This window comes from Elgaria multicarinata, chromosome 1 (assembly GCF_023053635.1).
Source record: "Elgaria multicarinata webbii isolate HBS135686 ecotype San Diego chromosome 1, rElgMul1.1.pri, whole genome shotgun sequence".
Lineage (NCBI taxonomy): Eukaryota > Metazoa > Chordata > Lepidosauria > Squamata > Anguidae > Elgaria > Elgaria multicarinata.
The window spans coordinates 125922225-125949962 of NC_086171.1; the positions used below are offsets into that span (position 1 = coordinate 125922225).

The 27738-nt window shown below is 41.6% G+C and overlaps 1 protein-coding gene across 2 annotated transcripts; it reads left to right on the forward strand.

Annotated features, from left to right (window-relative positions):
- The first annotated feature begins 291 nt into the window (after positions 1-291).
- DIPK1A (divergent protein kinase domain 1A) lies at positions 292-26319 on the forward strand. Of its 2 annotated transcripts, XM_063136377.1 has the most exons (6): positions 292-417; positions 18680-18814; positions 19841-19948; positions 20612-20788; positions 22017-22160; positions 25268-26319. In XM_063136377.1, exons 1-6 carry the CDS (start codon positions 364-366, stop codon positions 25352-25354), a joined length of 705 nt encoding a protein of 234 aa, XP_062992447.1. In that variant the 5' UTR covers positions 292-363; the 3' UTR covers positions 25355-26319. The 2 variants fall into 2 exon arrangements, with proteins under 2 accessions (XP_062992447.1, XP_062992438.1); XM_063136368.1 differs by lacking the exon at positions 25268-26319 and having other exon boundaries at positions 22017-24360.
- The last annotated feature ends 1419 nt before the right edge of the window (positions 26320-27738 follow it).

Below are 27738 nucleotides of genomic sequence, written 5' to 3' on the forward strand. Positions count from 1 at the left end.
CGCCCTGTGTCGGCAGAAGCCACGGAGGTGCCTCCAAGCATCCCCGCAGGTCAAGGCGCAGCCCGTCCCGCGTCCCCTCGCCTTCCCCTCTCTCCTTTTCAGGCTGAGGCGAGGAGGGGAGAGCCGCCCTTCTCCCACCCCCTTTCTGACAGTTGCCAAGCGGGGCGGGGCTGAGCGAGGGGGAAAGAGGGAAGCCGCCCGCCCGCCCGCCTCGCTTGGGCACGTTGAGCTGCCTTCCCCTCGGCAGTGCGCGCCGCCTCGGAGGCAGCCAGGTGGCCTGTATGCCCTGAGGCCGGCTAGGCGGGACCGCGTCCCTTCGCAGCGTCTGTCTGCTGCAGCCCGCTGCGGGGATGTGCCATTGCCATGGCGAGGAGGCTCTTCGCGGGGGCCTGGCTCAGGAAGCCCTACTACGGCCAGGTAAGCGTGCAAGCAGGCAGGCAGCTTGGCTGGGCACTTGGCGTTCTCTTTAAAGGTACCCTCGCAGGGCAAGGAGGCAGGCGGGCCGGCTGGACTGGCGCCGGGTTGGAAGGAGCTGCGGCGAAGGAGGCGGGCTGGCAGGCACTGCGGTTGCAAGAATATAGGCGTCGGCCACACGGCAGGAGGACCCTGGGTGGGGAAGGGAGAGGAGGCAGCGAGCGGCGAGGTCGGCAGGGACACGAACGAGGAGGCGGGTGTGTTGCAATTGGGGCTGATGCCTGTGCACGCTCAGGTGTGGTTCCACACGTTACCGTGGGAAACAGCCCACGAGATTGGGGTCCCGCCACTCGCGTAAGAGCGTGTAGTATGTGTCACCATCCGCTCAACATCTCTCTCCTCCTGTTTTAGTTTTGTCTTCCTTTTAATTCCTTACAAGCCTTCCAGACATTACAATGGGAGGAGGATGACTTTGGGTGGGTAAATCGTGGGTTGTTTCGCCTCTTAATAGGCCCTGGGAAGGAGATCAAAGAGGCTGACATTCTAAACTTCTTCCACTCGTTTCCCCTTATCTTTCTTCCAACACTTCTACTTCTCCGTCCTTCCCCATTTTCTTCCTGGTTCTGGCTATTTGGGAGTGATTTAATCTGGTGATACCTCCCCTTAAAAGTGCTTCTGCTTGGTTTCTCTATTGGGTAGCCGTGTAACTTGCATTTTGCAGTGTTTGGGCAATGGATTTATATGGATTTGCCTGTGCTGGATTGCTTGTCCCTCTGCAGTTCAGCGATTTGAAGATATATTGATCTGACAGGCTGCAGGATAAGACTAAAGAGCAGTATTAAAAGGCAGAAAAACATACTTTGGAAAGTATTAATCTTGTAGAGAGGTTAGTGCAGAAATGGTCAGATGTACTAGTTGCACTCTGGTTTATCTGTCCCTGTCTATATATGTCCGGGCCTGATTCAAAGTGCTGGTATTGACATTTAAAGCCCTAAAAGGTTTGGGGCCAGGTTATTTGAAGGAACGCCTCCTCCCATATGTACCTGCCCGGACCTTAAGGTCATCTACAGGAGCCCTTCTCCATGAGCCCCTGCCAAAGGAAGTGAGGCAGGTGGCTACTAGAAGGAGGGCTTTCTCCGCTGTGGCACCCTGGTTGTGGAATGAGCTCCCCAGAGAGGTCCGCCTGGCGCCTACACTGTACTGCTTTCATCGCCAACTGAAGACCTTTTTATTCTCTCAGTATTTTAACACTTAATTTTAACTTAAATTTAAATTTTACTGTTATAACTCTATTTTAATCTTATATCAATTTTGTTGCGTGGTTTTATCCTGGTTGTGTTTTTCATACTGTATTTTGTAATTGTACTTTTAACATGTTGGTTGTTTTATTATGGTTTTAATTTTTGTGAACCACCCAGAGAGCTTCGGCTATTGGGCGGTATAGAAATGTAATAAATAAAATAAATAAAATGTTATACATACACCTGTGTCAGAATAACTATGAAGGAAATATATCTTCTATTCATTATGTTTTATATCACACCATTTCTCATCACTCATCTTGCCAAACACTGAAGTGCTAAACAATTGGTGCTTTCAGAGATTAGAGCAAGGAATAAGCATGTGCCAACACATTGAACTATTATTACCAGAATCACTGAATGTTAGGATTAAAAAGAACCTCACTGGTCACATACAACAGTCCCTGTGCTGAGGTATGAATGTTTCTTTAGAGGCCCAAACTTCTTAAAGGCCTATCTAGGACTTATTCAGAAATCCTCAAGAAAAAGTATTCTACAGGTTGTTCTAGCAGCCTGTAGATCAAAATGATCAAAAACATTTTCATAGCAATAACCCAACTAGCACTTTTGTAACTTGAACCCAATGATTCTTATTCTGATCTTTAACTTTAAAACTTCTAAAAAGTCTTCAGTAGTTATATACTTCCTACTGTACAAGCCTGGTGCTCTAGTGCTCATTCAGAAATGTTTGTTTTTTAAGGTGTGGTAGGGAGAAGCAAAGCTGTCTGCCCTCTTGGTTCATATTCTTATTACTTTGTGAATCTTTTGCATTTTTATTTTCTTGAGGCTGTGTATTTCCTCTTTTGTACACATCAAGCTAGGTTTTAAAGGGGGGATGTTAAGCAAGGCCTCAGCTATCCTTCTTTAACCAGCTGTATATCTGCTCTATTACATATGGATAGAGTAATACTGAATTGGGACTTGTAGGAATTATGTAAAAAAACCTCTCATATTGCTACATCAGGCTACAGTGAGATAGGATATAGTGTGGGGGGGGTGAAATTTACAAAGTATTTATAGTCATGTCTATGTGCACTCTTGTATTTATTCAGATGAGATAGGGCCAACAACAATGGAGAAGTAAATCTGTACACTCCCCACCCAATCCTACACATAAGAGAGAGAAAGTCAATTAAATGGTAGGGTCTAGAGTCCCCTCTTACTTTTGATGTTTGAATTATAGGAAACGCTGCCTTTAGGAAGCATATCTGGATCACAAGCACTAACAACTGTGCTAATTGAGGGAAGCCATTTGGATTCATGCAACAACTAAATATCCCAAGAGCATTGTTAGTGCTAGAAAGGTCACTTGGAAAGGCCCTAAGGTCTAAATTAAAGTCTTGCCGAAGCCTCACAAAGCATTATGCTTAGGGCGCAATTCTTTCAAGATGCTGGTCAGCCTCCCAACCTGGAGGCTGATGGGCATCCGATGCAGAGCGAGAGGTGTGCAAAGACAATCTTCGCCTCCACACTTCTCCTGGTCTGCATTTCGGCTAGACAGACTTTTTCAGCTGATTAGCTTGGGCTTTGTGGAGCGGGAGGGAAGGAAGCTGGGGAGGCCAGAGGATACTTCATAAGATGGTCTTCTCAGTCCCCTCCCTGCCCACAGAGCCACCCCCTTTCCCTCCCCTTTGAGGTTGCCTGTGCGGTTCTCCGCAGTGGCTACAAAGGGGAGAGGCAGGGAGCACGGACTGCTGTCTCCAGCCTCAGATCCAGGAATCTGATCTATCCTAGTACACACACACCCCAGGTGCTGCCCCCCCTGTATTACCCCTTCCCCCAACGTACATCAAAGAAAGATACATCATTGGCTACTACTGATAATCTTATGTTTCCATTCCATGACTTAAACCTTCCCCATTCTAGCTAATTGGCTCCAGTACTTGAAATCATTCCAACTATTCAAGTATTTTAATACTTTCTTAGTTAACTGGACCTGTTGGTGTTCATGTCAGTATTTCTGCTTGACAGATGGCAATTGAATACATTGTTAGCTGTGAAACAGTCTTGTGCTCTTTTCCCCTCCCCAGGAAAATGTATTAACTCTAGGAAGAATTTTATTAAGAGTCCAAAGCAGGAAAAGAGCAATGCAGCCTATGCCCTCAGAATTTGTCTTGTATGTTTTTGAAGACCACTATCAGGAGTAATGAGAGGACAAAAATGGGTATGATTTTTGGATGATGCAGAGGAAAATCATTGGCTCCCTATATTATTTATTTATTATTTAAATTGTATACTCTTGACATTCAACTTAAAATAAAAATTCAAGGTTTGTTTACAAAGAAATCAAGATGATGTTAAAATCAGCATCATAAAACATTTCAACCAGTAGAGACGAGTGCAAACACTCTACTAAACAGGGTGTTGCAGTTATATGGAAGGTCAAGCAAATGTAACTCTCTGTTTAGAAGCAAGATACTTCAATATATTTTAAGTCTGTCCTAAAAATAAACAGCATTAATGGAGATCTATATTTTGCTCTGGGCAAGTACTATATCTTGTTTCTGTATCAGATCCTTCTCACTCAGTGTGTGTTTTCACATATATTTGCATATGGTGTAGGCAGGAAGGCTTGTAGATGGGTAAGTTCAGTCATTTTATAACTATATATTTTCCCGTCATGTTAAAAGCAGAAATATCAACTGTTATCTATGAAAAGTTGATAAGATTATTTTGATGAAACAACACAGTGGCAAATTATAGGTGTTTTTCCCCTGGTCATGCTATTGTCCTATTTTGTATTATGGCTTGTTTTTATTCTCACAGCATAAATTCGAAGTATTTTTCCCCACTATGGACATCTAATATAATTGAATCTCTTCCCGTTCTCCAAGCTTGTTCTCAAATCTTCATATCTTTGGAACAGTTTCAGTCCCCTTATTTCTCCTCCTCCACAAATACTTCTAAAAGCCCACTAATTCAATGGAGCATTGCCACAATCATTCATGCTCATTTACATTTCTGATCAGATCCTAGACTTGCATATGCTTCCATATTTAAACAATTTAAAAGAAAAGCCCTATTAGATTTATAATTGGCAATTGCTGCCACATTGATTAGCTATTTAATGACATCAGAAATTTCTGAAGTATCTAGCTAGTATTTTAATCTCACTTTACTTGGGATAGAGTTCTGTTGCAAGATCAAAAAGAAAGAATGTAGTATAAATGTGAAATATTTTTGAATAGGGTATGCAAACTTTCAAACAACACAGACCTGCTCTTAAGTATTTTGCTTCCACAAAGACATAACGCTACAGCTTTTTTGCATTTCTTCTGTATGGAGATGATAAGAGGATCGATAATAGTGATATAGTTTTGACATCTTTTTTGACTACAGAATTATGTAGAAAATACTAAAGTTTGCAATTGTTCATTTGGTGTTGAATATCTAACATGTTCAATTTTAGGAGTGACCTTTGTTTATAGGTGAGGATTAAGTAAATTAAATTCCAAGTTTGATAAATGCTACCATGCCTCTTCACCAAGAAAGGAGGATAGATAGTGTTACCTATTTCTTTAATAAGGGAAATGAGTAGTGTCACCATATGAAAAGGAGGACAGGGCTCCTGTATCTCTAACAGTTGCATAGAAAAGGGAATTTCAGCAGGTGTAATTTGTATATATGGAGAACCTGGTGAAATCCCCTCTTCATCACAACAGTTAAAGTGCAGAAGCTATACTAGAGTAACCAGATTTAAAAGAGGGCAGGGCACCTGCAGCTTTAACTGTTGTGATGAAGAGGAAATTTCACCAGGTTCTCCATATATACAAATGACACTTGCTGAAATTCCCTTTTCTATGCAACTGTTAAAGATACAGGAGCCCTGTCCTCCTTTTCATATGGTCACCCTAGAAATGAGCAGAATCCAATGGGACGCTTCTGCTTCTGCCAATTCTCTTATGCCCCACCAATTCCCATCTGCAAGCAGCACTCACTGTTTGCGGAATGGAAGTTTAGCGCTTCCAAGGCAACTTGGAAAGGAACGAAAATGCTAATTTCAGGTCAGTGGAGCTTGCATAAGGGAGCTCTGCCGACCTCTCCCAATTGAGAGACAAGCTAAATTTCTGTTGTACAAGTGGTGAGTCCCTCTCATGCAAAAGTATCAGCAGGACCCACTATTTGCACAACAGAATCTGCAGGGCACAAGAGAATCAGCGGGGGTATAAGTGTCCTGTTGGATTCTGTGTGATATGTTTCTTCTCAAATGGTATGTATTTTAAAATAAAGACTATTACACACTTTAAGTCTTATGGTGCTTTCTATGTTCTTGGATTAATAATGGGGTCTTTGTAGGAGGGCTGTTGCAGACACAACACTGGTACCCTGTTAACTATGGCTCTGTTCAGAGGTAGCTTGGGGAAAGGGGGTTAGGCTAACCACAGTGCATGGTGGTTAGCACTAATCACACTGAGTGCTCCCGCCAGACCATGGAACCATGCTCCACAGTCTGGTTACCCTAACTACTCCCTAAACAGCTACTGCCCTGCAGAAGTCTGCAGTCCTCTGACCAGTCGGTCATGCTTCCCAGCGGCCTCAGCAGCACCTTAGCCAGCTGCGGGTGGCCATTACACAGCTGACTGTAGGTGGCCATTACAGGGGCAGCACTTTTATTATTATTCTATTCAAAAATATACAAAATCTGGCCAAAATGTGCATTTCCCCTACAGGCTAAAAAGAGAAAATATACATTTGGGGGAATTTGCGCAATTGCACAGATGTGCAAATTAGGAAACTTGAAACAAGCAAACAACTGACAAATTTGAAAGAAAAGCTGGGCACAAGGTAGGAATGGGTGAGTTTGCTTGTCCCTACATATTTGTGCTCCATGCGCTTCTTGGAGATCTCCCACAGTAACAGGAGCAGCACCACCGCTTTCAGATGCAAGTCCCACCGATCTCCATGCAGCATTTGATTAACTATAGGAGGCTAACAGTTGATATGCTAGGCCATTGTTAGTGCGACTAACCCGTTTGCAGTGCAAGGTTAGTGAGGGTGGTTAAACCGTGCTTATGTAGCCACCATTGTTAGGGGGAAAACCCAACCCATAACACGCTAAGCCACCATGGTTAGCTCAAAACTCTTAACCATCATGGCTTACTGTGACATCTGAACAGGGTCTATGTTTAAAAGCTTGAGAGCTAGCCATGGTAATGGGCACTCCCTGTCCCTACCTGCTTCCCTTTGGGGATCAAATTTCTCTCCTGCCTTAAATTAAAGGATATGTTGGCACTACGCTTAATTGTAGTTAATGCTGGGTAAAGTTCCCATTTAATCTGGCCTTTAAACCTCATGTATTTAATTGCTGGAAATTTATTTATTTATTTTAACCTACCTTTCTACCAGGAAATAGTAGTCAAGGTGGCTAAATATTATTTAACAATTAGTTTGTGCTCTCTGTAACATAAGTAGTATAGGTGATAAAACACTTTTTTGGACTTATCAAACATGTTTTACTTAAATTCAGCCCTGCCTAAGGCAAGAACAACTCCCTTCACCCGAGTGAGCAGCTGAGTGGCAAATGCACGCCCATGTCCCAACCCATTACCATCTGCCTGCTTGTACTATTCCTGGCAACCATTAGAGAATTCTTGTATGTTTTCCTCACCCATGAGCCTATCATTGTTGGATAATTTTTTCATCGGAGAAACTGCCAAGACTAGCAGTATTCGGGGATCTCTGTCGTGATCCCCTCCTTTTGGGGGGCTGGGGGCAGAATTATGAGATCCTCTGATTGCACTTTTTTCCTTCGGCACCTGGCAGCAAGACAAAGCTCATGGAGCATGGTGAATGATTTAGGGAATCAAAGCCAGTGGTATGCAATAGCCCTTGTATGAAGTCACAGGGCTGCTTTAAACTTCTGTAGTCCAGGAATATTCAAATACAATAGCTCAAAGCAGTACACAACAATTCATCTCATTCTCTGTCTGGATCTGGAACTAGTATCAATGTGCTCTGGAACCTGTCCAGTTTCTACTTATGCCAGAAATGGTGCTGCTTGAGATGCATCCCGCATGGTGAATAACTAATTACCATGCAGTTCACACTATTTAGCAGAATTTTGACTCTGTAAGTGCCTTGTCAGGTGTCGTCATGCGCTTTTTCTTTCTGTGTTTTCTGGTTCATTTCCAAGAGGCTTAGTGGGAATGAGAAGGGGGTGAAGAAAAGCATGTGCTGGCTCTGAAACAATTTTATTCTAATGTCGCAGTCATCCCAAAATACTTGTTCTTTTACCATAGTTGTCATGTCACGACTGCTTAAAACTTTCTGGGAAGCAGATACAGAATAAACTTGGATATTTGTGTAAATAACCACCTATTGGTTAATGTATCAAAGCAGTTTTCTGTAATATATACAGTTGAATATTTTTTTATAGTGAACATTTCAATGACTGGGTTAAGTGAGGCACTGTTAAAAGTGAAGCACCTAATTCATTTAAAGTCCCTGCTATGGTGGCAAGTGAAAGGGCCCCCAGTCTTGATGCACTGCTTCACCTTGTGGGTTGTCGAGGCAGTTCAGCTGGCATGTAAGGTGACTGACCTCAAACTGTCTGCCCCAGTGGAAGCTCACTCTACTGGTGCAATGGTGATGTTGGTCGCATTTGACAGAGCAGGTATCATCCCTGCCCTGTGTTGTGTTGCAACCTGGTTGAAACCATCTACATTTGATCAGCACTGTCGGCTAGATATTTGCGTCAGAGTTGACTGCTCCTTCAGTCGTTCAGTCCTATCCTTTATTCTACACCATAAGGAAAGCTGAGCGAAGGAAGATAGATGCTTTTGAACTGTGGTGTTGGAGAAAAATTCTGAGAGTGCCGTGGACTGCAAGAAGATCAAACCAGTCCATACTCCAGGAAATAAAGCCAGACTGCTCACTTGAGGGAATGGTATTAAAGGCAAAACTGAAGTACCTTGGCCACATAATGAGAAGACAGGATACCCTGGAGAAGATGCTGATGCTAGGGAAAGTGGAAGGCAAAAGGAAGAGGGGCCGACCAAGGGCAAGATGCATGGATGATATTCTGGAGGTGACAGACTTGACCTTGGGGGAGCTGGGGGTGGCAACGGCCGACAGAAAGCTCTGGCGTGGGCTGGTCCATGAAGTCACGAAGAGTCGGAAACGACTGAACGAATAAACAACAAACAACGCCGACTTGCCTGCAGTAAGTCGGGTTGCTACTCACCCATATGTGTGATGCAGAGAAGACAGGTTCCTTACCTGGAATTGTAATTCTTTGAGTGGTCAGCTATTGCATTCACATAACCCACTGGCTGTCCTCTCTTCACTGTCATACTCCAGTTTGATGTCAAGTGCTAATGATTCCTCTCAGTTCAGAATCTACAATGTCGGTCTCAATGAACTGAGTGAATAAGCACGAACCCACTAGGAACATACATGCTGAGATGATGGGGAATGCTTCCTAGCAAAATTCCTCAACTTTAGACTTTTCCCAAAATGGGCTCCATACAGACTCAGAGCCCAAATGCGTGAATGCACAGATGGCAATTTGAACAACTACAGTTGCAGATAAGCAACCTTTCTTTAGTTTTGTATTGTAGTTTTTAAAGTGTTGGGAGTCTCAAAAGTATATGCTGGAGAGTGGGTTATAAATGAATGAACTATTGTAACAGTGGCAACCATTAAATTCCCTATATGCTTAATCCTCATTATGCAATATATTCTCTTCTTGCCCTGTATAGTTTTCAGTTAATCACTATGCTTGCCATTGTCACAATTTTGAAGTCCATGCGCTTCTTGGACGTGTGACACTAAGGCTCAGTTTGGACGCCACTTTAATCAATGGTGGACTATTTAATCAGTTGTTGCTTAAATAGTCCCTTTGACTAACATGTTGTCTGTTGGGCAAAACTCACGCCACAGTTGGTTATTTTGAAAAAATAACCAATGGTTTGCAGAGTTGTTTGGCAGGCTCTGTTGATGATTTTCCCTGTTGACAGAGTTGTGAGGCAAGAGCAACAGAACCCCTGCCACTCTAGCCCAGCAGGGCTCCATCGGCAGGGGTGATCTGGGGCTGGAGCCCTTCTGGGTGGTCTGGGGGCTGCTAACACCCTTCCCAGCAAATGGGCCCCTGACCCTGTCAAGGACCCACTGTGACCTTTTTGCATCGCACTTTGAGGACAAAATCCTCTCTGCAGCGAACTTGATGCTGTTGTTACTGCAGCTCCAGTTGAGGTGTCTGATGCCACCATCTGCCCAGTTTTGTGGGATCAGTTCCAATTATTGTGGCCTGATGATGTGGACAAAGTGCTTGCAACAATACAACCAACCACTTGCCCTCTTGATCCCTGTCCCTCCTAGCTTATAAAAACAAGCTGAGGGGGTTTGAGTAGTTTGGTCTAAGGGGAGATAAATGCTTCCTTTCAGGAAGGGGTGGTCCCTGCTGACCTTAAGGAGGCAGTAGTGCGACCACTCCTGAAGAAGCCCACCCTGGACCCGATGATACTACTGTCCAGTCTCAAACACCCCCTTTTTAGGGAAGGTACTTGAGAGAGTTGTGGCAACTGCAGGCACTCTTGGAGGATACTGATTATCTAGACCCATTCCAGTCTTGGTTTCAATCCGGTTATGGGACTGAATCAGCCTTGGTTGCCCTGATGAATGACCTTTATCAATAGAGGGACAGGAGGAGTGCAACCCTGTTAATTCTTCTCGATCTCTCATCAGCTTTTGATGCCATCCATCGACCATGGTATCCTCCTAGATCGACTCTGTGGGATGGGTATTGGAAGCACTGTGCTACAGTGGTTTCAGTCCTACCTATGGGGTCGTTTCAGAGAGTAGCATTGGGTGCCCATTCCTCGAGCCCTTGGCAATTGAGGTGTGGGGTGCCACAGGGTACTATCTCGTCCCCAACGTTATTTAACACCTATGTGAAGCCACTGGGAGCAGTCATTAGGGGATTTGGAGCTAAATGTCATCAATATGCTGATGACACACAGCTCTGTCTCACTGTGACAACTGAATCTGGTGAGGCTGTGCAGGTCCTGGACCAGTGCCTAGATTCAGTAATGGGACAATAAACTGAATCCTGGCAAGATGGAAGCCCTGTGGGTAAGTGGTTCTCGAGTCTGAGAGATAGGCGTATTGCCTGCTCTGGATGGGGTGACACCCCCCCTGAAACATCAGGTTCGTAGTTTGGGGGTACTCTCAGATCTAACTCTGTCGCTGGAGGCTCAATTGGCCATAGCAGCTCAGACTGCCTTTTACCAGCTTCGCCAGTTACCACCTCTCCTGAACTGGGACAGCTTGGGCATGGTGGTACAGGTATTAGTAGCCTCAAGTTTGGATTTCTGCAATGCTCTCTATGTGGGGCTGCCCTTAAAGCTGCTCTGGAAGCTGGAGCTATGGAGCTAGTGCAGAATGCTGCAGCTTAGCTGTTGTACGGAGCTGCCGCTTTCCAGCATATAACTCCTTTGCTGAAGGAACTGCACTGGCTGCCTATTTGCTACCGGGCCAGGTTTAAGGTTCTTGTACTAGTATACAAAGCCCTAAACAACTTGGGACCAGGATACCTGAGAGAGGGCCTTCTCTTCTAACAACCAGCTCAGTCACCAAGGTGTTTCCATCTCTGGTGGTTCCACATAGACCTATCGTGCGATTGGAGTCCACCAGGGGAAGAGCCTTCAGTGTGGTGGGCCCTGTCCTATGGAATTCCCTGCCTCTGGAGGTCAGGCAGGCACCAGCTTTGTATTCCTTCTGGCGCCTCTTGAAAAAGTTGTTGTTCCAGGAAGCCTTTCCTTAACAACCAGCTGAGGTTTATTTTACACTTTGTTTCTTTTAAAATGTACTTTTAATGTGTTTTTATTCTATTTTATTTTGTCCACCACTCTGAAATTCCGAATGGAGAGCAGTATATAAATATTGTAAATAAATAAATAAAAGGTGGTTCCAAGTGCTACAGGAGAGAACTGCAGATCTCTATTTGAGTTGTTAATTATTTCCATGTTCACTTATGATTTATTCTTTTTCATTGTGTAATAGAGAAAGTAATTGCCAAAGTTGGAAGATAGCATGATACTCTGGGTAGGTTTGGGGTGGTTTCATTGAAAGATACCACCAACCAAAATAGGAATTCTGTCTGTCTGTGATCCCAGCTTCCCAATTTTGTTCTGTATATCATGTCTATGTTACGAAGTTTAGGATTGTGGTCTTGCAGGATCATGCCTCATGTCCCAAAGCCCTTTCAAGATGGTTTCCTTTGCAGAATAGCAGGAGAAACATAATGATGTTTGGCTGTGGTAGGTTGTTTGGGCAATAGTGTCCAGAGATTCATCACAAAGACATCAGCCGAAATTGGCAGAACAAGCAAGAGTTCTACAAACCACCATGTGAGAAGATTAGTCATATTCTGCTTTCCCCACTGACTGTGATCTTGCGCACCTCTAAATTTAAACATTGGTTATAGTTCTCCAGGTCTTCCAGTTTGAACTGCATAGTCACCATGGTTCTGGATAAATCTCTTAGCTTTGGGAGGTATTTTAACCCCCATCTCAAGGACTTTGTTTGCTGTTCCAGAGGAATTGGCTAACTTTGCAGACCTCTCAGATATTCTGTTTTTTAATTACTTGAAGGCTGCAGACCATTCAGATGAAAGATCTTTGCAGTGCTGCTTTAATTGCTCTGATATTTCATGTAACAGTATAAAATTAACTGTTGAATCTCCCCCTTGCATGAGGTGGGCATGTTTAGTCCTCCTTCATCTTCTGACATTTTGCAATAGACAGCTAGATTTTACAATCCCAATAGGTTTTTAAATCCTGCTAGCATACTCCCTGGGAACTGTATTGCATACTTGAGCCAAGGAATATTTACAAATCCTGCTTCCTTCAGTTCAAGATGCTTCTAATACTTGCTGTTTAAGAGTGAGTTGAAGAGTTATCACTGTTGGCTGCCATCTTCACCTGGTGATGTGGCTGCCATCTTCACCTGGTGATGTAGCTATCTCCCATACTGACCCTTTTTAGACCTAAACTTTGTTTTGGAGCTGCCATGTTTTAATGGTAAGAGGCAATTAGGTCTCCATTCCTCCATGTATTTCAGTCCTGTACCTTCCTAAATTGGATTTTGTCTACTGAGCAATAATATATCTTTCTTGCGAAAAGAAACCCACCCACCAACACCAAGTACTGTACAGTAGCTGGTTAGCGGCTACTCCTTGGAGCATCTCAAGCAGCGGTCTTTCTAGTTGCCAATGAAGTGAGGAAGAAAAGAAAGCTTGGTACTGCAACAATCATTTATTGGTTGTCACTAGAGGAGAAAGAGCAGTGTTTGCAGCAATAGGAGTTGTGAGCAGAATACTTTGGATAGATGATTGCCTATCACTCTCTGCTTTCTTCTCAGTAAGAACTGGTTGCTGATGAGTTATGCAGCCTTAATAATTTTTTATGTGACTTCTAATCTTATGTAAAATGCCCAGAGAGCTTCGGCTATGGTACAGTATAAAATGTAATAAAATTATTATTATTATTATTATTATTATTATTATTATTATTATTGCTGATCCTCTATTCTTGAGTCTTTGGAATGCTGGGAATTGTAGTCCCAAACATATGTAGGGCATCAGGTTGAGGAAGGCTGTTCTAAAACATCTTCACTATGACTTGGTTAGTCTAAATGGCAGGCCATATTGAATGCATGATCTAGTATGCTAGTTTCTAAAATATCTGAAGAAAGTGGTGTGTGTGTGTGTGTAAGTGTAAAATCCTTAACTTCATATATTGGGTAATACAATTCTAGACAAGTATTTCTTTCTCATTATTACTTCCTAAGTACCTAGTAAAGGTCTTAGTTCTTTTTGCCTTGTACTGCTTTGTGACACAGACAAGAACTTGTGGACCAACAATAACAACTTACATTGCTCCAGCTAAAAATTAGTTAAATAAATTTAATTCCTGTCACAATTATATCCCACCCTTCCTTCAAAGAGTTTGTAGTAGCATATATGGAGTTTCCCCCATTACTTACATTGGTGTTGGACTTGATTGGGGAAATATGGGTTCATATCGCCAACTCAGCTATGAAACTTACAGAGTAGCCCTTGGTAAGTCCTGATCTTCCCTCCTACCTATTTCATATGGTGATTATAAGAATAAAATCAAAACGTTTAGTATTTTGCTGAGAGTTAAGATGCAAATTTAATAAATATAATTTAGTTGACTTTAGTGAGACTCTGTTGTAAAGTTTTGTACCTGCTAATGCTACTGAAAAATTAACTACTATAATAGAAGTGCTGCTATAAGAGGATACAGTGATTTATTTGTACCATAAGAAACTACATTCCCTATGAAATGGCTGTCTCACAGCATCATAAATAACTTTGATTTGCATTTTTATATTCTGGAGAGCAGGGTTCTTCCCTATTCCTTGTTCCTCAACTATGCAGAAACGTTTGGCAAATTTTACACTTTTTTTTTTAGTGTTTTCTTGCCCCCACCCCATCCATCCCCAGTGACAGAGTTCTACAAAATTGCTTCAGTTAGGGTTGTTAACCAGCCAGTGTGTTACTGGTCTAAAAAGTAAAATTGGATCCTTTTGGACAAGCTTTAAACTTGTGGCTGTGCCCTGACCTGCCAGACTTTGTCCTGGGTATACCTGCCCAGTGCCTTCTGGCTATGCTGAGGAGACTAGTATTTTTAAAATAAAAAAATTGGACCATAATTTGGTCCAATGAGTTTAATGTTGTTTCTGCTCCAAGCTTCCAGTATTTACAATACACATGCATGCTGTTTAGAGTGGGTGGTGGTGGAACAGACCACTTCAGTCAGGCTGTCTTCTGAGGAAAAGAGAATACTACTACATGCTACAACTTTTCAGGCAGAATAATTCTGGAAGGCCCTGAATTGCCGGGCAGTGAATCCACAATTTTCTTCTTCTTTGCTACGTTCTAGTACCCATTTTTTTCTGTAGTGAAGGCAGAGATGGGAACAGTGTGACTTATGAATACATGTATTGTGCTTTGAAACCCATGTAGGAAAGGTTTTCTTAGGAACCGCTACTTCCTGTATTCCAATTGTCTATCGACTGAATGCTCTCCTGGAATTTCATTTATGGAGCTGCTGCATCCCGCAGCTCATTATCTTGGCCAGACTTCAAAAGCCATCCCATCTCATTCCTATTCCGAAAAACAAGTTGTAAATGACTCGTTAAAACCTCAGAATCTGCTATTAATATCTATTCCCTTTCATTTACTCCTTCACAATTCTGCCTTCCAGTCTACTTCCAGTTTTAGGCTGGCAGGTCTTGGGGCCAAACTAGACAAGATTGAGTTCTATAGTTGGATTCCCCATCTCCTTAAACTTGCGTATAAAGCAGCCACTGAGGGGCCAGGGCCAGATTGGGACTGTGGTGCTCAGAGGAAAGCAGGGGCATTGCTAGGCCTGGGCTCATGTTATCCTGGCCCAAGATCTGTTCCCCAGGGCCCTGGGTCTGTTAAGTATCCATTGGCACCAATGGGAGTTTTTCCCCCCTAACCTTAATTACCATGCAGAGAGGATTTCCAAGGCAATTTGGGAGGGAAAGGCTAACCCTCCCTTCCCTGCATGCTGCCGCCCCCCCCCCCCTCAGATGTCCCACCCTTGTATGACAAGCTTAGAAAAGAAACTTCCATTGAAGTTTCCCCACCCTAAGCTTATTTGAACAATTTTACTCCAGGAGAGAAAGGTGGGGGAAGAAGTTGGGGAGGTGACATAGAGGGATGAGGGAGGGAGGGAGAAAAGAGAAAAAAACAAGTTTACTGGCTGCCTTACCAAAAGATTAAACAATTTGGGCAAGAAGTGCTTCTCCAGATACCCCAAGTGTGTGGTCATGTGTATGAGTGGGGGATATGGCTCCTCTTGAGCTTCTCTGTATTGTGGCATAGAAGGAGGTGATGTTTAGCATGGGGCTTCCTAACCTACTCTGCTTGTAACTTTGTGTGTGTGTGTGTGCGTGTGCATGTCTGTGTGCACGTGTTAGTTCTTGGGCAGAAAGTCACAAATCCCTACTATATGGAAAGACAACCCCAGAATCTGCAGAGCAGAGAAAGGGAGAGAGCCCCCCACTTACACACACACACACACACACACACTTTTCACCTTTCTCTTTCCAGACTCCCTCTGTCTTCTCCATGCCACCTAGTCCTTGCTCCCTTCCTTCCCTCCCTCCGATCCCACCCTCATACCTGCTTGTTCCTTCCTTGCATCTTCCTCTATTCTCCTTCCTGAAATCTTGAAAATGGGCACTGTTAGGGGCTGGTTGTTCCGTGCAGCCTTTTGTTGAAGGTCCTACTGCTATCACTTAAATACACAAATTCACAATTGTGGGGTTGGGAACATATTAAACCATCTCTGCCAGCAATGTCTATAGGAAGCAATTGTGCTTTAGCACTTCAGCGAATGAACACTATAGCACTTTAGTGAATCAGTGAAAGAACCCTACAGCTCTATATGAAGTTTGGTCCTTTTCCTGCAAACCTCCAAGGTTTTATAGTCACACCCTGGATTTTAGCTCATTTGTGAGTACTTGTGCAGGGGTTTGATGGTGCATCAGGTGCCTCCTGACTAGGGGAGGCTGTGTTTAAAGTTTGAGGCTTATCCTGCAAGCCTCTAGCTGCCACCAGGATTTTGTTCCTTGTATCTCCTGCTGAGATATAATCAACAGGAAAAACAGTGCCACTGCTTGGGTAGGACAACGGCAGCAGGGCAGGAGGAAAGAAGCCAGATTCCAGCTGGACATCAGGAAAAACTTCCTGACTGTTAGAGCAGTGCGACAATGGAATCAGTTACCTAGGGAGGTTGTGGGCTCTCTCACACTAGAGGCCTTCAAGAGACAGCTGGACAAGCATCTGTCGGTGATGCTTTAGGGTGGATTCCTGCATTGAGCAGGGGATTGGGCTCGATGGCCTTGTAGGCCCCTTCCAACTCTGCTATTCTATGATTCTATCAGATTAGGCACAGTAGCCTAATAAATTACGCACAGTGGCTTATTAGCTTGTTTGTGTGGCGAGGCATTGTGGACTAATTCTAAAATGAACTATTGTGCCTATTTTATTAAGCCATCATGGCATTAAAGTGATGTCCAAACATGGCCACTGTGTCTCCTGGCCTGGAAGATCTCTGGCTGATCGGTTGTAATACAAGTCCTGTGTCTGTTGCTGCTGTCTTCTCAGCTCACCAAAGGATACTTCTGTAACCTCCAATCTACTAGCCTCCCACTTGTTGGTAAAAGTGTCTTTGTTCTTCTACTTATTAACCTTAGTACTGGACTTGAGTTTAGGTCTTGGAATGGTGTGTTCTGATGATCTAGATATGGATCTGCCCCTGCTGTTTTTCTCAAGAGTTTTTTAAGCTGTTTTTTGTGGATTCTACATTGCCATTAGTTTGAGAATACCCAGGTGATGAAATAGTGTGTTCAAAATCCTATTGCCTGCTGAATTTCTGGAATTTAGCTGCAACAAACTGGGGCCCTTTATTTGAACACACAGTTTGGTATCCCATATCATGCAAAGTGTGCTTTGTGTGCCCCCACCCCACAGCACTTGCCTTGCTCTGTGATGTCACAGTTGTCCTTACATCCAGGTTCTCCCTTTATTTCTTCTGTACTACATGGACATCTTCCACTGTCTGTCCTTTCAGTTCTCTAATATTGTCTTTGGATAACTCAGTGACTCTACAAATTTCCGAGATTCTCTCTAAGATCAAGTCTGCTTCCCTCAGCACTCTCTTTTGTACTCATGTGTCCTGTATTTCACACACTATCCAATCCCTTATTAAGGAGTCTTTGATATCTCCAAAATTGCAACTGGCTGCTAACATCTTTAAAGTGATGCAATGTTCCTCAATGCCTTCCCCTATTACTTGGTTCCACATGAAAAATCCTATATCTTTCCACTGTTTCATACTTTCTAAGGCTGCAGCAGGCCTCAAAACAACCTATTACTGTAGCCATAGTCCACTCTGCTTGGGGAATGTTTGCATTTAGTGTCTAACTTATTCTTCTCCCCCTTTCTCCAATCAAATATAGAAACAATTTCATTTTTGCATCATTATTATCTGCCATTGCAATATCCAGATAGAGATTATACTCCTCTTTCCAGGTTTCCCACGTCTTGGCTAAATTCTGAGCTAGCATATTTAATGTGCTTGGTGAGTTCATTTTCATCCTCTATTTCTTTCTGATGTGTTTTTTTGTTGGTTTGTTGGTTGATTTGACCAACTCATAGTTTATTCTTCTTCTGTCTATGATTCAATCACTGCTGCCATCAAGTTTCAAAGTTGTTGGATTGTACTTTATAGAATCAGACACTACGCTTTATAAACAAACTTTTAAGATTTATTCAAACAACGTCTTTTCTACAGTGCTCTCTCAGGCTGTGGCATCTCTCTCCTCAGGCCAAAAGCAGTGGGTGAGCCCTTAACTACTTTCTGGTTCATCCCTGGAAGCACAACCCGTTTAGGCTGAATCTAATAGTTCTTCTACTTAGCCAAAAGTGTTGCTTCCAGATGGGAGTCAGTAGAAGTTCCATCTGCTAGCATTCAACCAGTTTACAAAGTGTCCCTGGGATCCCCACCCCCTGACACACACACACACACACACACACACACACACTGCAGAAAGCAGATGGCACATAGTGTGCTTCCCATGTAGCTAACTGGACTACCAGTGAAGCAGTCTGGACTGAACTTTTTCTAGTGTGGTAATTGGAAGCAAGAAAACTTCCTGTGTATTTTCTCATATATTAGATCTATTAGAATATGCCCTAAGAATGACCGTCTCTGAATTTGGAAAGTGGCTGTAATGAAAGCCAACTGCACAAGTAGAATGTTATCCAAGTGTAAAATCCAGTTTCGATTTTATTTATTACTGTATTTTCATTAGCACAGTGGAACTAGGTTATGAAAGATGACATAATATATGTCTCTCTTTCTCTCCCCCTCCCCGCCTCTTTTGTGTGCCTTTACCTCAAGGTTCGCTTCTCTTATATGCGGATGAAGTATCTCTTCTTCTCTTGGTTAGGAGTATTTATTGGCAGCTGGATTATTTATGTTCAGTACTCATCTTACACAGAACTTTGCAGAGGACACGACTGCAAGAAAATAATAGTAAGTATAAGTGTTTTTATATATATAATTTGTTGGTATTCTTTATATGCTGCCTTTAGCATTTTTAAAATTAAATAACATTGATAGAAACAATGTAATGTAATTATACATTTTTAAGCAGCACTTTTGCAACTGACCTTGCATTTACTCAGACATAAGCCTTGAGTTAAATGGTACTTCCTTCCAAGTATGCATGGGATTGCAACCTTAAAAATAGTCTCCAATAGTTCTTGCAGTAAAGATTATTGCAAGGTAAAGATTGTGATACATTTACTCCCTAATTTCACAGTAAGCGATTGTGAACTGCAACCTGCTGCTTCAGACATCTTGGATGAGCATACACCTGTAAGCTGAGAAATAGTTAGACGAAAGGAACCCTCATTGGGCCTGTTCAGACAACACTTCAGGCTCTGTGGTTAGCGAAACCGTGGTTCTCTGGGGTTAGCAGTAACGAGAAGCCATTCTGTCGCGCACAACACTTTATGCTACAGTTAACCGCTAACCCTGCAGCAGACTGGGATTAGTGAGTGAGCATGGTTTAGCAAAACGCATCACACAAGTCACCTTAAACCCTGCTGCTTAACTAGAAGTCTTAACCAGCAGGGTTTAAGGTGTCTTCCGAACAGGCCCACTGTGGACTAGAATATATGGATCCATGTTGAAGGGAGCTCCTTGATCTTATGGGGTAGGAAAACAGGAGATGTGTGATTAGGCATGGGTAAAAAATATCGGTAATAGATATTGAAGAGTGTGATAGTATTCAGTGCATTTACATTGATGATAGTATCAGATTGAAACAGGGACTAGTAGAGGTTGAACCGTGGTATCCATATGTTCTGAAGAACCTGAAACTGTTGTTCAGATATTGAAGCTTTAGTGTATATATATGTAGTCTAATTATCTTTGTGTAAAACCAGTTTTCAGGATTGGATTTGCGTTTAAACATATGACACAAATCAATGAGTGTGATGTTAGTGAAAATGTGGTGATCCTCAGATGGTGGTCTTCTCTGCCATTTTTCCCCAGTGTGATAAGTACAAGACTGGAGTTATTGATGGATCAGCATGCAGTAGCCTATGTACAAGACAAACACTTTATTTTGGAAAATGTTTGTCAACCAAACCCAACAATCAGGTATGACTGCTCTATATTTTTGTATGGTTCAGAAACAGCTGTAAGTGGCAACTCTTGTAATTGAACAACTTCTATATAATTTATTGCTTCAAAAGACTTTTAAATCAAAGATAGATGAAAACACATTCACAATCTTCCATGAGATAAACTGCCTCATGATGTTTAACATTTTGGAGACTGCAATGTGACCTCTAAGACCTTTGGTCAAAGGTATCACTTGGGGTGGGAGAATAAAGGGGGTGGGGAGGAATTGGCCTGTTTGAGCCCGTTAACAGACACTACCTTACCAGTGCCATTCTCTCCTATGTTTGAAAGAACGGGAGAATGGCTTCTTCTAAGATGGCACCTGTCAGCTGCACTACTTCCGCAAGTACTTGTATAAGTTTATTTATATTTATTTTAATCTGCTGCCCACTTAATTAGGTCACTTTCATAATGAAAAGGGGCTTCATCAATTAAGTGGAAAAGAGAGGGGGGAACACCACAATGCAGATGTGAAAAAATAAGAAATTTTACCATCACCAGAGTTTGTCTCACTTTTCACAGTTTCATCAGTTAAGCCAACAATTTAATCAAGTAAACACAGAGCACCTGTTAATAGGACAGGCCTTGGTGTCAAAAAAGATTTTTGTCTATAATTTTTGTCTCTTCTGTCTTGTACAGATGTATTTAGGAGCCTGGGCTAATCTACAAGGTGTTATAAAATGCCAGATGGATGAAAATACTCCTATTGATCTCAGAACTGAACTAGAACCAAGGAAAGAAACTATTCTGTTTGATAAACCAACAAGAGGAACTACTGTTCAGAAATTCAAGGAGATGGTCTATGGGCTTTTTAAAGTGAGTATGTTCGCTCTCTAGTTGTGGCTGGAGAGCTCAAAGAACTGGTGATATGTATGAGCCTCCAATGTTTACTATAAGCATTGCTTTGCAGTACTAGGTTGAGAGCTTAAGAACATGTTAAAATGTGTTTACAGCAGCATCAGAATTTTAAAAATTTATTAGCATGGTGTCTGGTTTTCATTGGGATTGCTGCACACTGGGAAGGGAGATTTAAGTCTTCCTTCCCCTGCTGTGATCCCAACAAAAACAGCCACCCCTGTGCTACAATTAGCAATGTGGGGAGGAAGCTCCCATTACTATTTGCAGTTCAGGGAACTGTACGTTTGTTGGAAATAAGGAGGGGTGGAAAGCTTAGACCCTTTCTTCCTTTGTGCTTCAGACCTGATTTAAAAAACATCCTCCATATTTACTAATCTTTTTTGAAGCACTGTGACATTGCTGGAAGTGACAAATTTAACATAATATGCAGTTAGGCCCGGAGTTATGATTTAGCTGAAAAACTACAGGTGATATAATACTAAAATCAATGGTAAAATGTCCATTTGGTGGGTCATCAGTAATTGAACAAAACTGGCATAGATATATCTGGTATGAAATAAAATGCTATTACCTGTCTGAAAGTAATAGTTGATATTTTCAAACACTTTTGTAATTCTAGGAAAATAACCACAATTAGTAGAGAACAATAAAATTATGTTCACATTACTACACTATTTAGTAGGGACTGAGAAGGAGAGAGGTATCAATGTGCATAGTCAGACGTGGACATGGCCAGACAACTGCCACCTTGACTGGAAGTGCAAGAAATACGTGGGACAAAAGGTGCATATTTGTGTCAAAATGTGTCAAATACCTTCTCTCTCAAGTAATGCTACCTGATCCTCTTATCCGTAGTCTGAAGAGCGTTAAACCTTTGTGCCAGTAGTTGCATGACTGGTGTTTATAGAACTGAGAAAGAGCTGTTTTAATATTCCTTCATCTTTTTTGCTTACCATTTTGATTATATGCTTTTCTGACTCAGATACTAATATGTGTTGGGAAAAGCGATTGTGACATGTGCCCTATGGTTGTCTGTGTGTCCTGACCACTGAGATCATGATCTCGTTATATTCCTAAAAGGTGTGTTAGCACCTATGTAGCTCAGTGTCAGTATCAAGCAACAGTTAATATATTTTTAAAAAATATATGCATATGATATTTAACTCTATATACGGCTTCCTTCTAGGCAAAACTAGGTGAGCAGGGAAATCTTCCTGAACTGGTTAATCTCATCTTGTCTGTTGCTGATGGGAATAAAGATGGTCGAGTTTCCTTGCCAGAAGCGAAATCAGCATGGGCCCTTCTCCAACTAAATGAATTCCTGCTCATGGTAATTCTCCAGGATAAAGAACATACTCCCAAATTGTTGGGCTTTTGTGGGGATCTTTATGTGATGGAAAAAGTCGAATATACCTCTCTTTTTGGAATAAGCCTTCCATGGATCGTAGAACTTTTCATTCCCTCTGGTTTCAGAAGAAACATAGATCAGTGGTTTACTCCATCATGGCCTAGAAAGGCAAAAATAGCCATAGGGCTTCTAGAATTTGTGGAAGACATTTTCCATGGACCATACGGAAATTTTCTTATGTGTGATACGAGTGCCAAAAACCTGGGTTACAATGATAAATATGACTTAAAAATGGTGGATATGAGAAAAATCGTGCCAGAAATGAACTTGAAAGAACTAATTAAAGATCGTCACTGTGAGTCTGACCTGGATTGTGTATACGGATCAGACTGTAGAACTGTATGTGACCAAAGTAGAATGAAATGTACCACAGAAATAATTCAGCCAAACTTAGCAAAGGTGTGCCAGTTGCTTAAAGACTACCTGCTTCGTGGGGCTCCTCTGGAAATACATGAGGAATTAGAGAAACAACTGTACTCATGCATTGCTCTGAAAGTTTCAGCAAACCAGATGGAGATGGAACATTCCTTAATACTGAACAACCTGAAAACCCTACTGTGGAAGAAAATATCTCATACTAATGATTCGTAGTTTCTTTGTCTCAGAAGAAAACACAGTTGCTGCTGTAGGAGCTGACCACTTTTTCTCCAACATAGCTTCAACATATTAAAAATATTCTTTATTTAGCCTCATCTCTTTCATCAGTGCTCCTTCAAACACTGCCACTACAGTGATTTTTTTTTCCAGTTGGAAAATGATGTATGTTCTCTAAGTATCTGCCTGGCAGAGACTACTGAAGCCATATGGCTATAACACTCCCATTTGGGAAACAATACAGGTTCCATGTTCTCCTCCTGCCCTTAGTCAAATTAAGATATTTTAAGAAGGGCATTCTCTTGATAGTATTCGCTGTATTTCCACAGAGACTAACTTAACTTTTTGAGCCAAACTTTCGTGTTCTGAAAAAGCACTTTGAACAGTCCTAGGAGGTCTGTTCTATTTCAGAATGCAATTGTGAGATCACATTTGATTTGTTTATTCACCTCAAAAACTCACTGCATGTAGAAAATCTAGCATTTCAAAGAAAGGAACCTATTCTCCCTGATATGTTAGGTTTTTGAAGCCAGGGAGTTTTTGAAGTATAAGAGTACTGAAATGAGAATCCCACCTGCAATCTTAAGTAATGCCTTGAAGTAAACTTTAACCGTGCTATAAGAAGTTACCTTCTCCTCCCCCCCCTCATTTCTACGCCTTTCTCTTCCTCTACTCTTGCCACACCTCAAAAAAATTACAAATTGGGGTGTCGTGCTTTTTTTAAAAAAATTGGAAATCAGTTTTTTTAATTAAAGAACTTTACAAGCGTTATTCTGAAGATCCACCACTACTAGAAATTAACGTGGTAGAATGAATCCAAGCTACTATTTATAAATAAAATGAATATTTTTGAGGTTATTTACTAATTTTAGCATGGCAGAATTTGCACATTAGTGATTTTTCAGAAAGAAAATTAGTGTGACAATTAAAATATTTTCAAACTGGAAGTTTTTGGAACCAGAACTTTTTTGTTAGATTTTTACATTTGTATACACATTTACCTCATGCGTACATTGAATGTTACAAAGTTTGCTGAAAATTCCTAGTTAAAAGTAGATATTGCTCCATGCTATCCGTTGAGGATTTAAACAGAGCATGTTACACATACATACATACTGTACTAGCAATATTTAAAGACACTAAAGTAAACTGATAAATTACAGTCGTCATCTGAGTCATAATGAAAGCAAATTTATAACAAAGAATTAAGTATTACATAATATGAAAGCAAGAAATTGGAGGGCACTTAAACTGACTTTAATACAGGTGAAATCCATAACTTTAATGCAATTAATAACCCAAAGACAGTAGTCTCTTTATGGTAAAACATTTTAAACCATAAGACATAATCTGGCCAAAGGTATCCACATCCAACAGTCCAATTCCCAGCACGTTCGTTCTGAAGTAATTTTATTCCAGTTCAATGGGAATGACTCCCAAGTAAATGTGGGTGTAGAAATACAGGCTGTGTCTTGTTGAATGTGGTTAAGCGTTGATGTTGATATTAAAGGGAAAATATGCTTAATATTGGCTGTATCTTGCCCCATGTCAGGCCCAGCTCCTTTGCAACGTCAGCAGCCAAACACATGTTAAAGAACTAGCAAGCTCCTTTATTACAACAGGACACAAACACAAACACTTCATCAGAGTCCTTTGTGACTCTGATGAAGTTCAAAAGAAGTTCAAAAGAACCCAGATAATTCCAAACAGGAGCCAGAAACAGGGTCTTAAAAGTCCAGAAGTATAATTCAACATTCGCCACGGGATTCAAAGCATGCAATAGTTCAGGTTTTAAGAATAGTCCAGCAAAGGGGTGTCCAGGATCAGCAGCATTATACCCACAAACCTTGTTTGCCTGTGCATCAGCTTTTACGCAGGAGCAGGGCGACAGGAGTTCCTTATGTACTTGTTAATCAAGCCCTATGGGAAAACAGCCTGGAGTTGAGAACTCCGCTTGACTGGTTGTTTTTCCTCTTGCCTTTTCAGCTGGTGGCGTTGCCTAGGAGATAGTCTTGGACATGCCCCTTCTTTGGCCGGATCTGCCTTCTGGCGTCTTATCAAAGAATGTTCTTTAGGCTGGGGCAACTCAGAAGCTTCTTCTCAGGCTAGGTCTGGCTGTAACAGGGGGAGAAGTAGCTGCCTCCTCCTGGCTGCAGTCTTCTGTGAAACCAGCCAGAGACAAACTTCCAGAACCCTGGCAGTCCAAAACTTGTCTAGGCCCTAAGTAAGAGTCTTCTGTGTCTGAATCAGACTCTTCCAACACCCAGCCAAATCCATAAACCAGTTATTGAATCCAAGCCATTCATCCAGAAATCAAATGAGTTAATAGTTCTGGTTTTGTGGGCCAAACATTTCATGTGCCACTTCGAAATGGTGAATTGTATTTTCAAGTTAAGTTTGGAACAGATAATATGCAGTGTCTACATTTGTTCTAGGACTATGTGGCAAGCTGGCTTTCAAAGCAGGATTGCCTTATGCTATTGGTTCTCAGTTGTAGTTTTGCTTACAAAACAGCAAAGTAAAGCAAGACAATGGCAAGGTATGTCTGTCTGAGAGCACCCTACCTGGTTCAATTTTTAGAACTGTGTGGAACTTCACATTACCTATTTTGCATTCCCCCACCCCCAGCATAGTCTTCAATTTTGAACAAAAATGGCAACTTTTATCACACATGGATAGTCTTGGTAATCCCTCTTTGGCTCCCAACTGTTGACACTACAGAGTTCAGTGCATCAGCCACTTCGCTATCTGCTCAAATGACACTTGTCATTGTTTGGCAGAGCTCCTGTGAAGCATTTATGCACATTGCTCTTGACACTAACTCACTCTCCACCCTTCCCTTGCATTTCTATCACAAGAAGGAGAAGATGATGAATAAGCCCTTTATTTTAAAGTTTCCTTTGTTTTAAAGTTTCTCTTGTTCTGGGGTGGGGTTTTTTTTTTGTATTTAACAATATTTTTTGTCAATAAGTGTGTTCCCCCCCTCCTCACATAACAAACATGCACTTACAAAGCAAAACTATTTTTGTTTGTTGTACAGTGTGTGAAGTGTTCATAATTTGCTCTAGGATTTTACGCATTTTTGCCTTGTGTAAATATTTTTACTAACAATATTCTTGCACAATGTCCACCTTGTTTTTAAATTGACTGAGATCCTCTTTAAGAGGCAGCATTTAATATTTTCAAACCACTAAACAATCCTGTATCTTCTAGGCATATCCATGCTGCTGGGTAAACCTGAATGTCAATATTGTTACAGTCATTACTTAGTGGAAAAAGATATTGAGCCAAATATTTCTAGATATTTGAAATAATTTTGGAATAACAACTTGTTAGCAATGCAGTTTGTACTGTATTTCATTTTGATTGCTGTTATGCCATCTTCAGGAGTTTTCATTTTGAATATGAATTGTTTACAATAAACAAACTATTTCCCCTTTCTCATAGTATTGTTTATTGGACAAAAACATCTAGTGGAGTGGGGTTGGGGACCATCTCAGTTTACTAGGGAATGGAAACAAAGTATTTGAGTTTTAAATATAAGACATTGGAAATGGTAAAAGATTCTTGGGCATAAAGTTATGCAGCACTCACTTTGATCTTTACTTGATTGTTGTAAAACATATATTTGTATGTTGAATCCTCCAAATACAAGGAACTAAATGAGTAAGAGAATCTTACTGGTCATAGTTATGAAAATCAGTTTCCTTTTATTTCTACTTGGTATTTGCATATTGGCTTCACAAAGGGTGGTACAATATGTGATCTTATTAGATACTCTGGTCTGGTGATTCTTCTTCACTTCCAAAGTCTTAAGTGCTTCAAAGTGGCAATTGACAGTTAAGGAATGGGATACTTGAAGTCCATGGAGACTGTCTGCTTCTTTGCCTCACTTGTCTCAAGTGCATCGATCTCCATTCTTTTAATGGCTTGCTTATACTGTCCCCTAGTGAAACATGCTGGGGTAGTATTGCATTTAACCAGCTTGTGCATAAAACTCCATGGGAAGAAGCATTAAAACTCATGAAATTGTATGTAATGCCAGCAGCATAGGCCATGTGTAGTGGTTAGAGCAACAAATTAACGCTATATTCAGACATCATGTTAAACCAGGATTTAGTGAAAAATGAACAAACTGCAGTGAGCCTCAGGCTTACACACTACTCACCCCTCCTACCGAGGAGCAGGACTTCAGAAGCTTTTACTTTGTTTTAGTTAATGCTGCTTCATCTGAACCAGTGATCAGCCAGCTTCAAACCATGGGTTATGAAACTTGTGTCAACATCCACTTCTTGTATTTTTACTGGTTGTTACTAAAGTATTTACATGTATCTAAACCCAGTTTCTGAGTTCCTAATCTGTATTCAACTTTGGTCAGGTGGCACCCAAACAAATGCACAGGAAAGCATAATCTACCTCTTATCAGCAAGGGGACTCCCTAATAAAAAGGTATTTCTTGGAAAAGTCAGAAGCACCTCCTCTTGGTTACAAGCAGTGTCAAACTGCTGGGCTATGTATGGGAGGAGCTATGTAGCTTTCCACATACCAGCCTTAGCAGACTAAACCTCATCTACCCTATCAGAATATCCAACACAATTTATTTATTTATTTGCATCAAAACACTTGGGGGGGGGGGGAAATACTGACATGATAGGACATTGCTATGAGTTGAAACTTTCTAACCTCGAGTCTCAGAATTCAGCTGCATGATTCCAAAAACAGTAAAAGGCAACTGCTTCCACCCACCGGCACTGTAAACATGAAATTTTGCTTACCTGTAATTTCCCAACATCATGAGGCACTGGGAAGGATGTTATCATCACAACTGAGATGTACAAAAGCAGTGTCAGCTCTATAGTAGGTCTTATAATCAGCTGCTTAGAATGTGGTCAATTGCTCATGCTTA

Excerpts from the sequence above, each read along its gene's own strand:
- DIPK1A (XM_063136368.1), top strand. The coding sequence starts at position 364 with ATGGCGAGGAGGCTCTTCGCGGGGGCCTGGCTCAGGAAGCCCTACTAC. Across the intron at positions 18,815-19,840 it reads ACGACTGCAAGAAAATAATA|TGTGATAAGTACAAGACTGG; the intron begins GTAAGTATAAGT and ends ATTTTTCCCCAG. Across the intron at positions 19,949-20,611 it reads CAACCAAACCCAACAATCAG|ATGTATTTAGGAGCCTGGGC; the intron begins GTATGACTGCTC and ends TGTCTTGTACAG.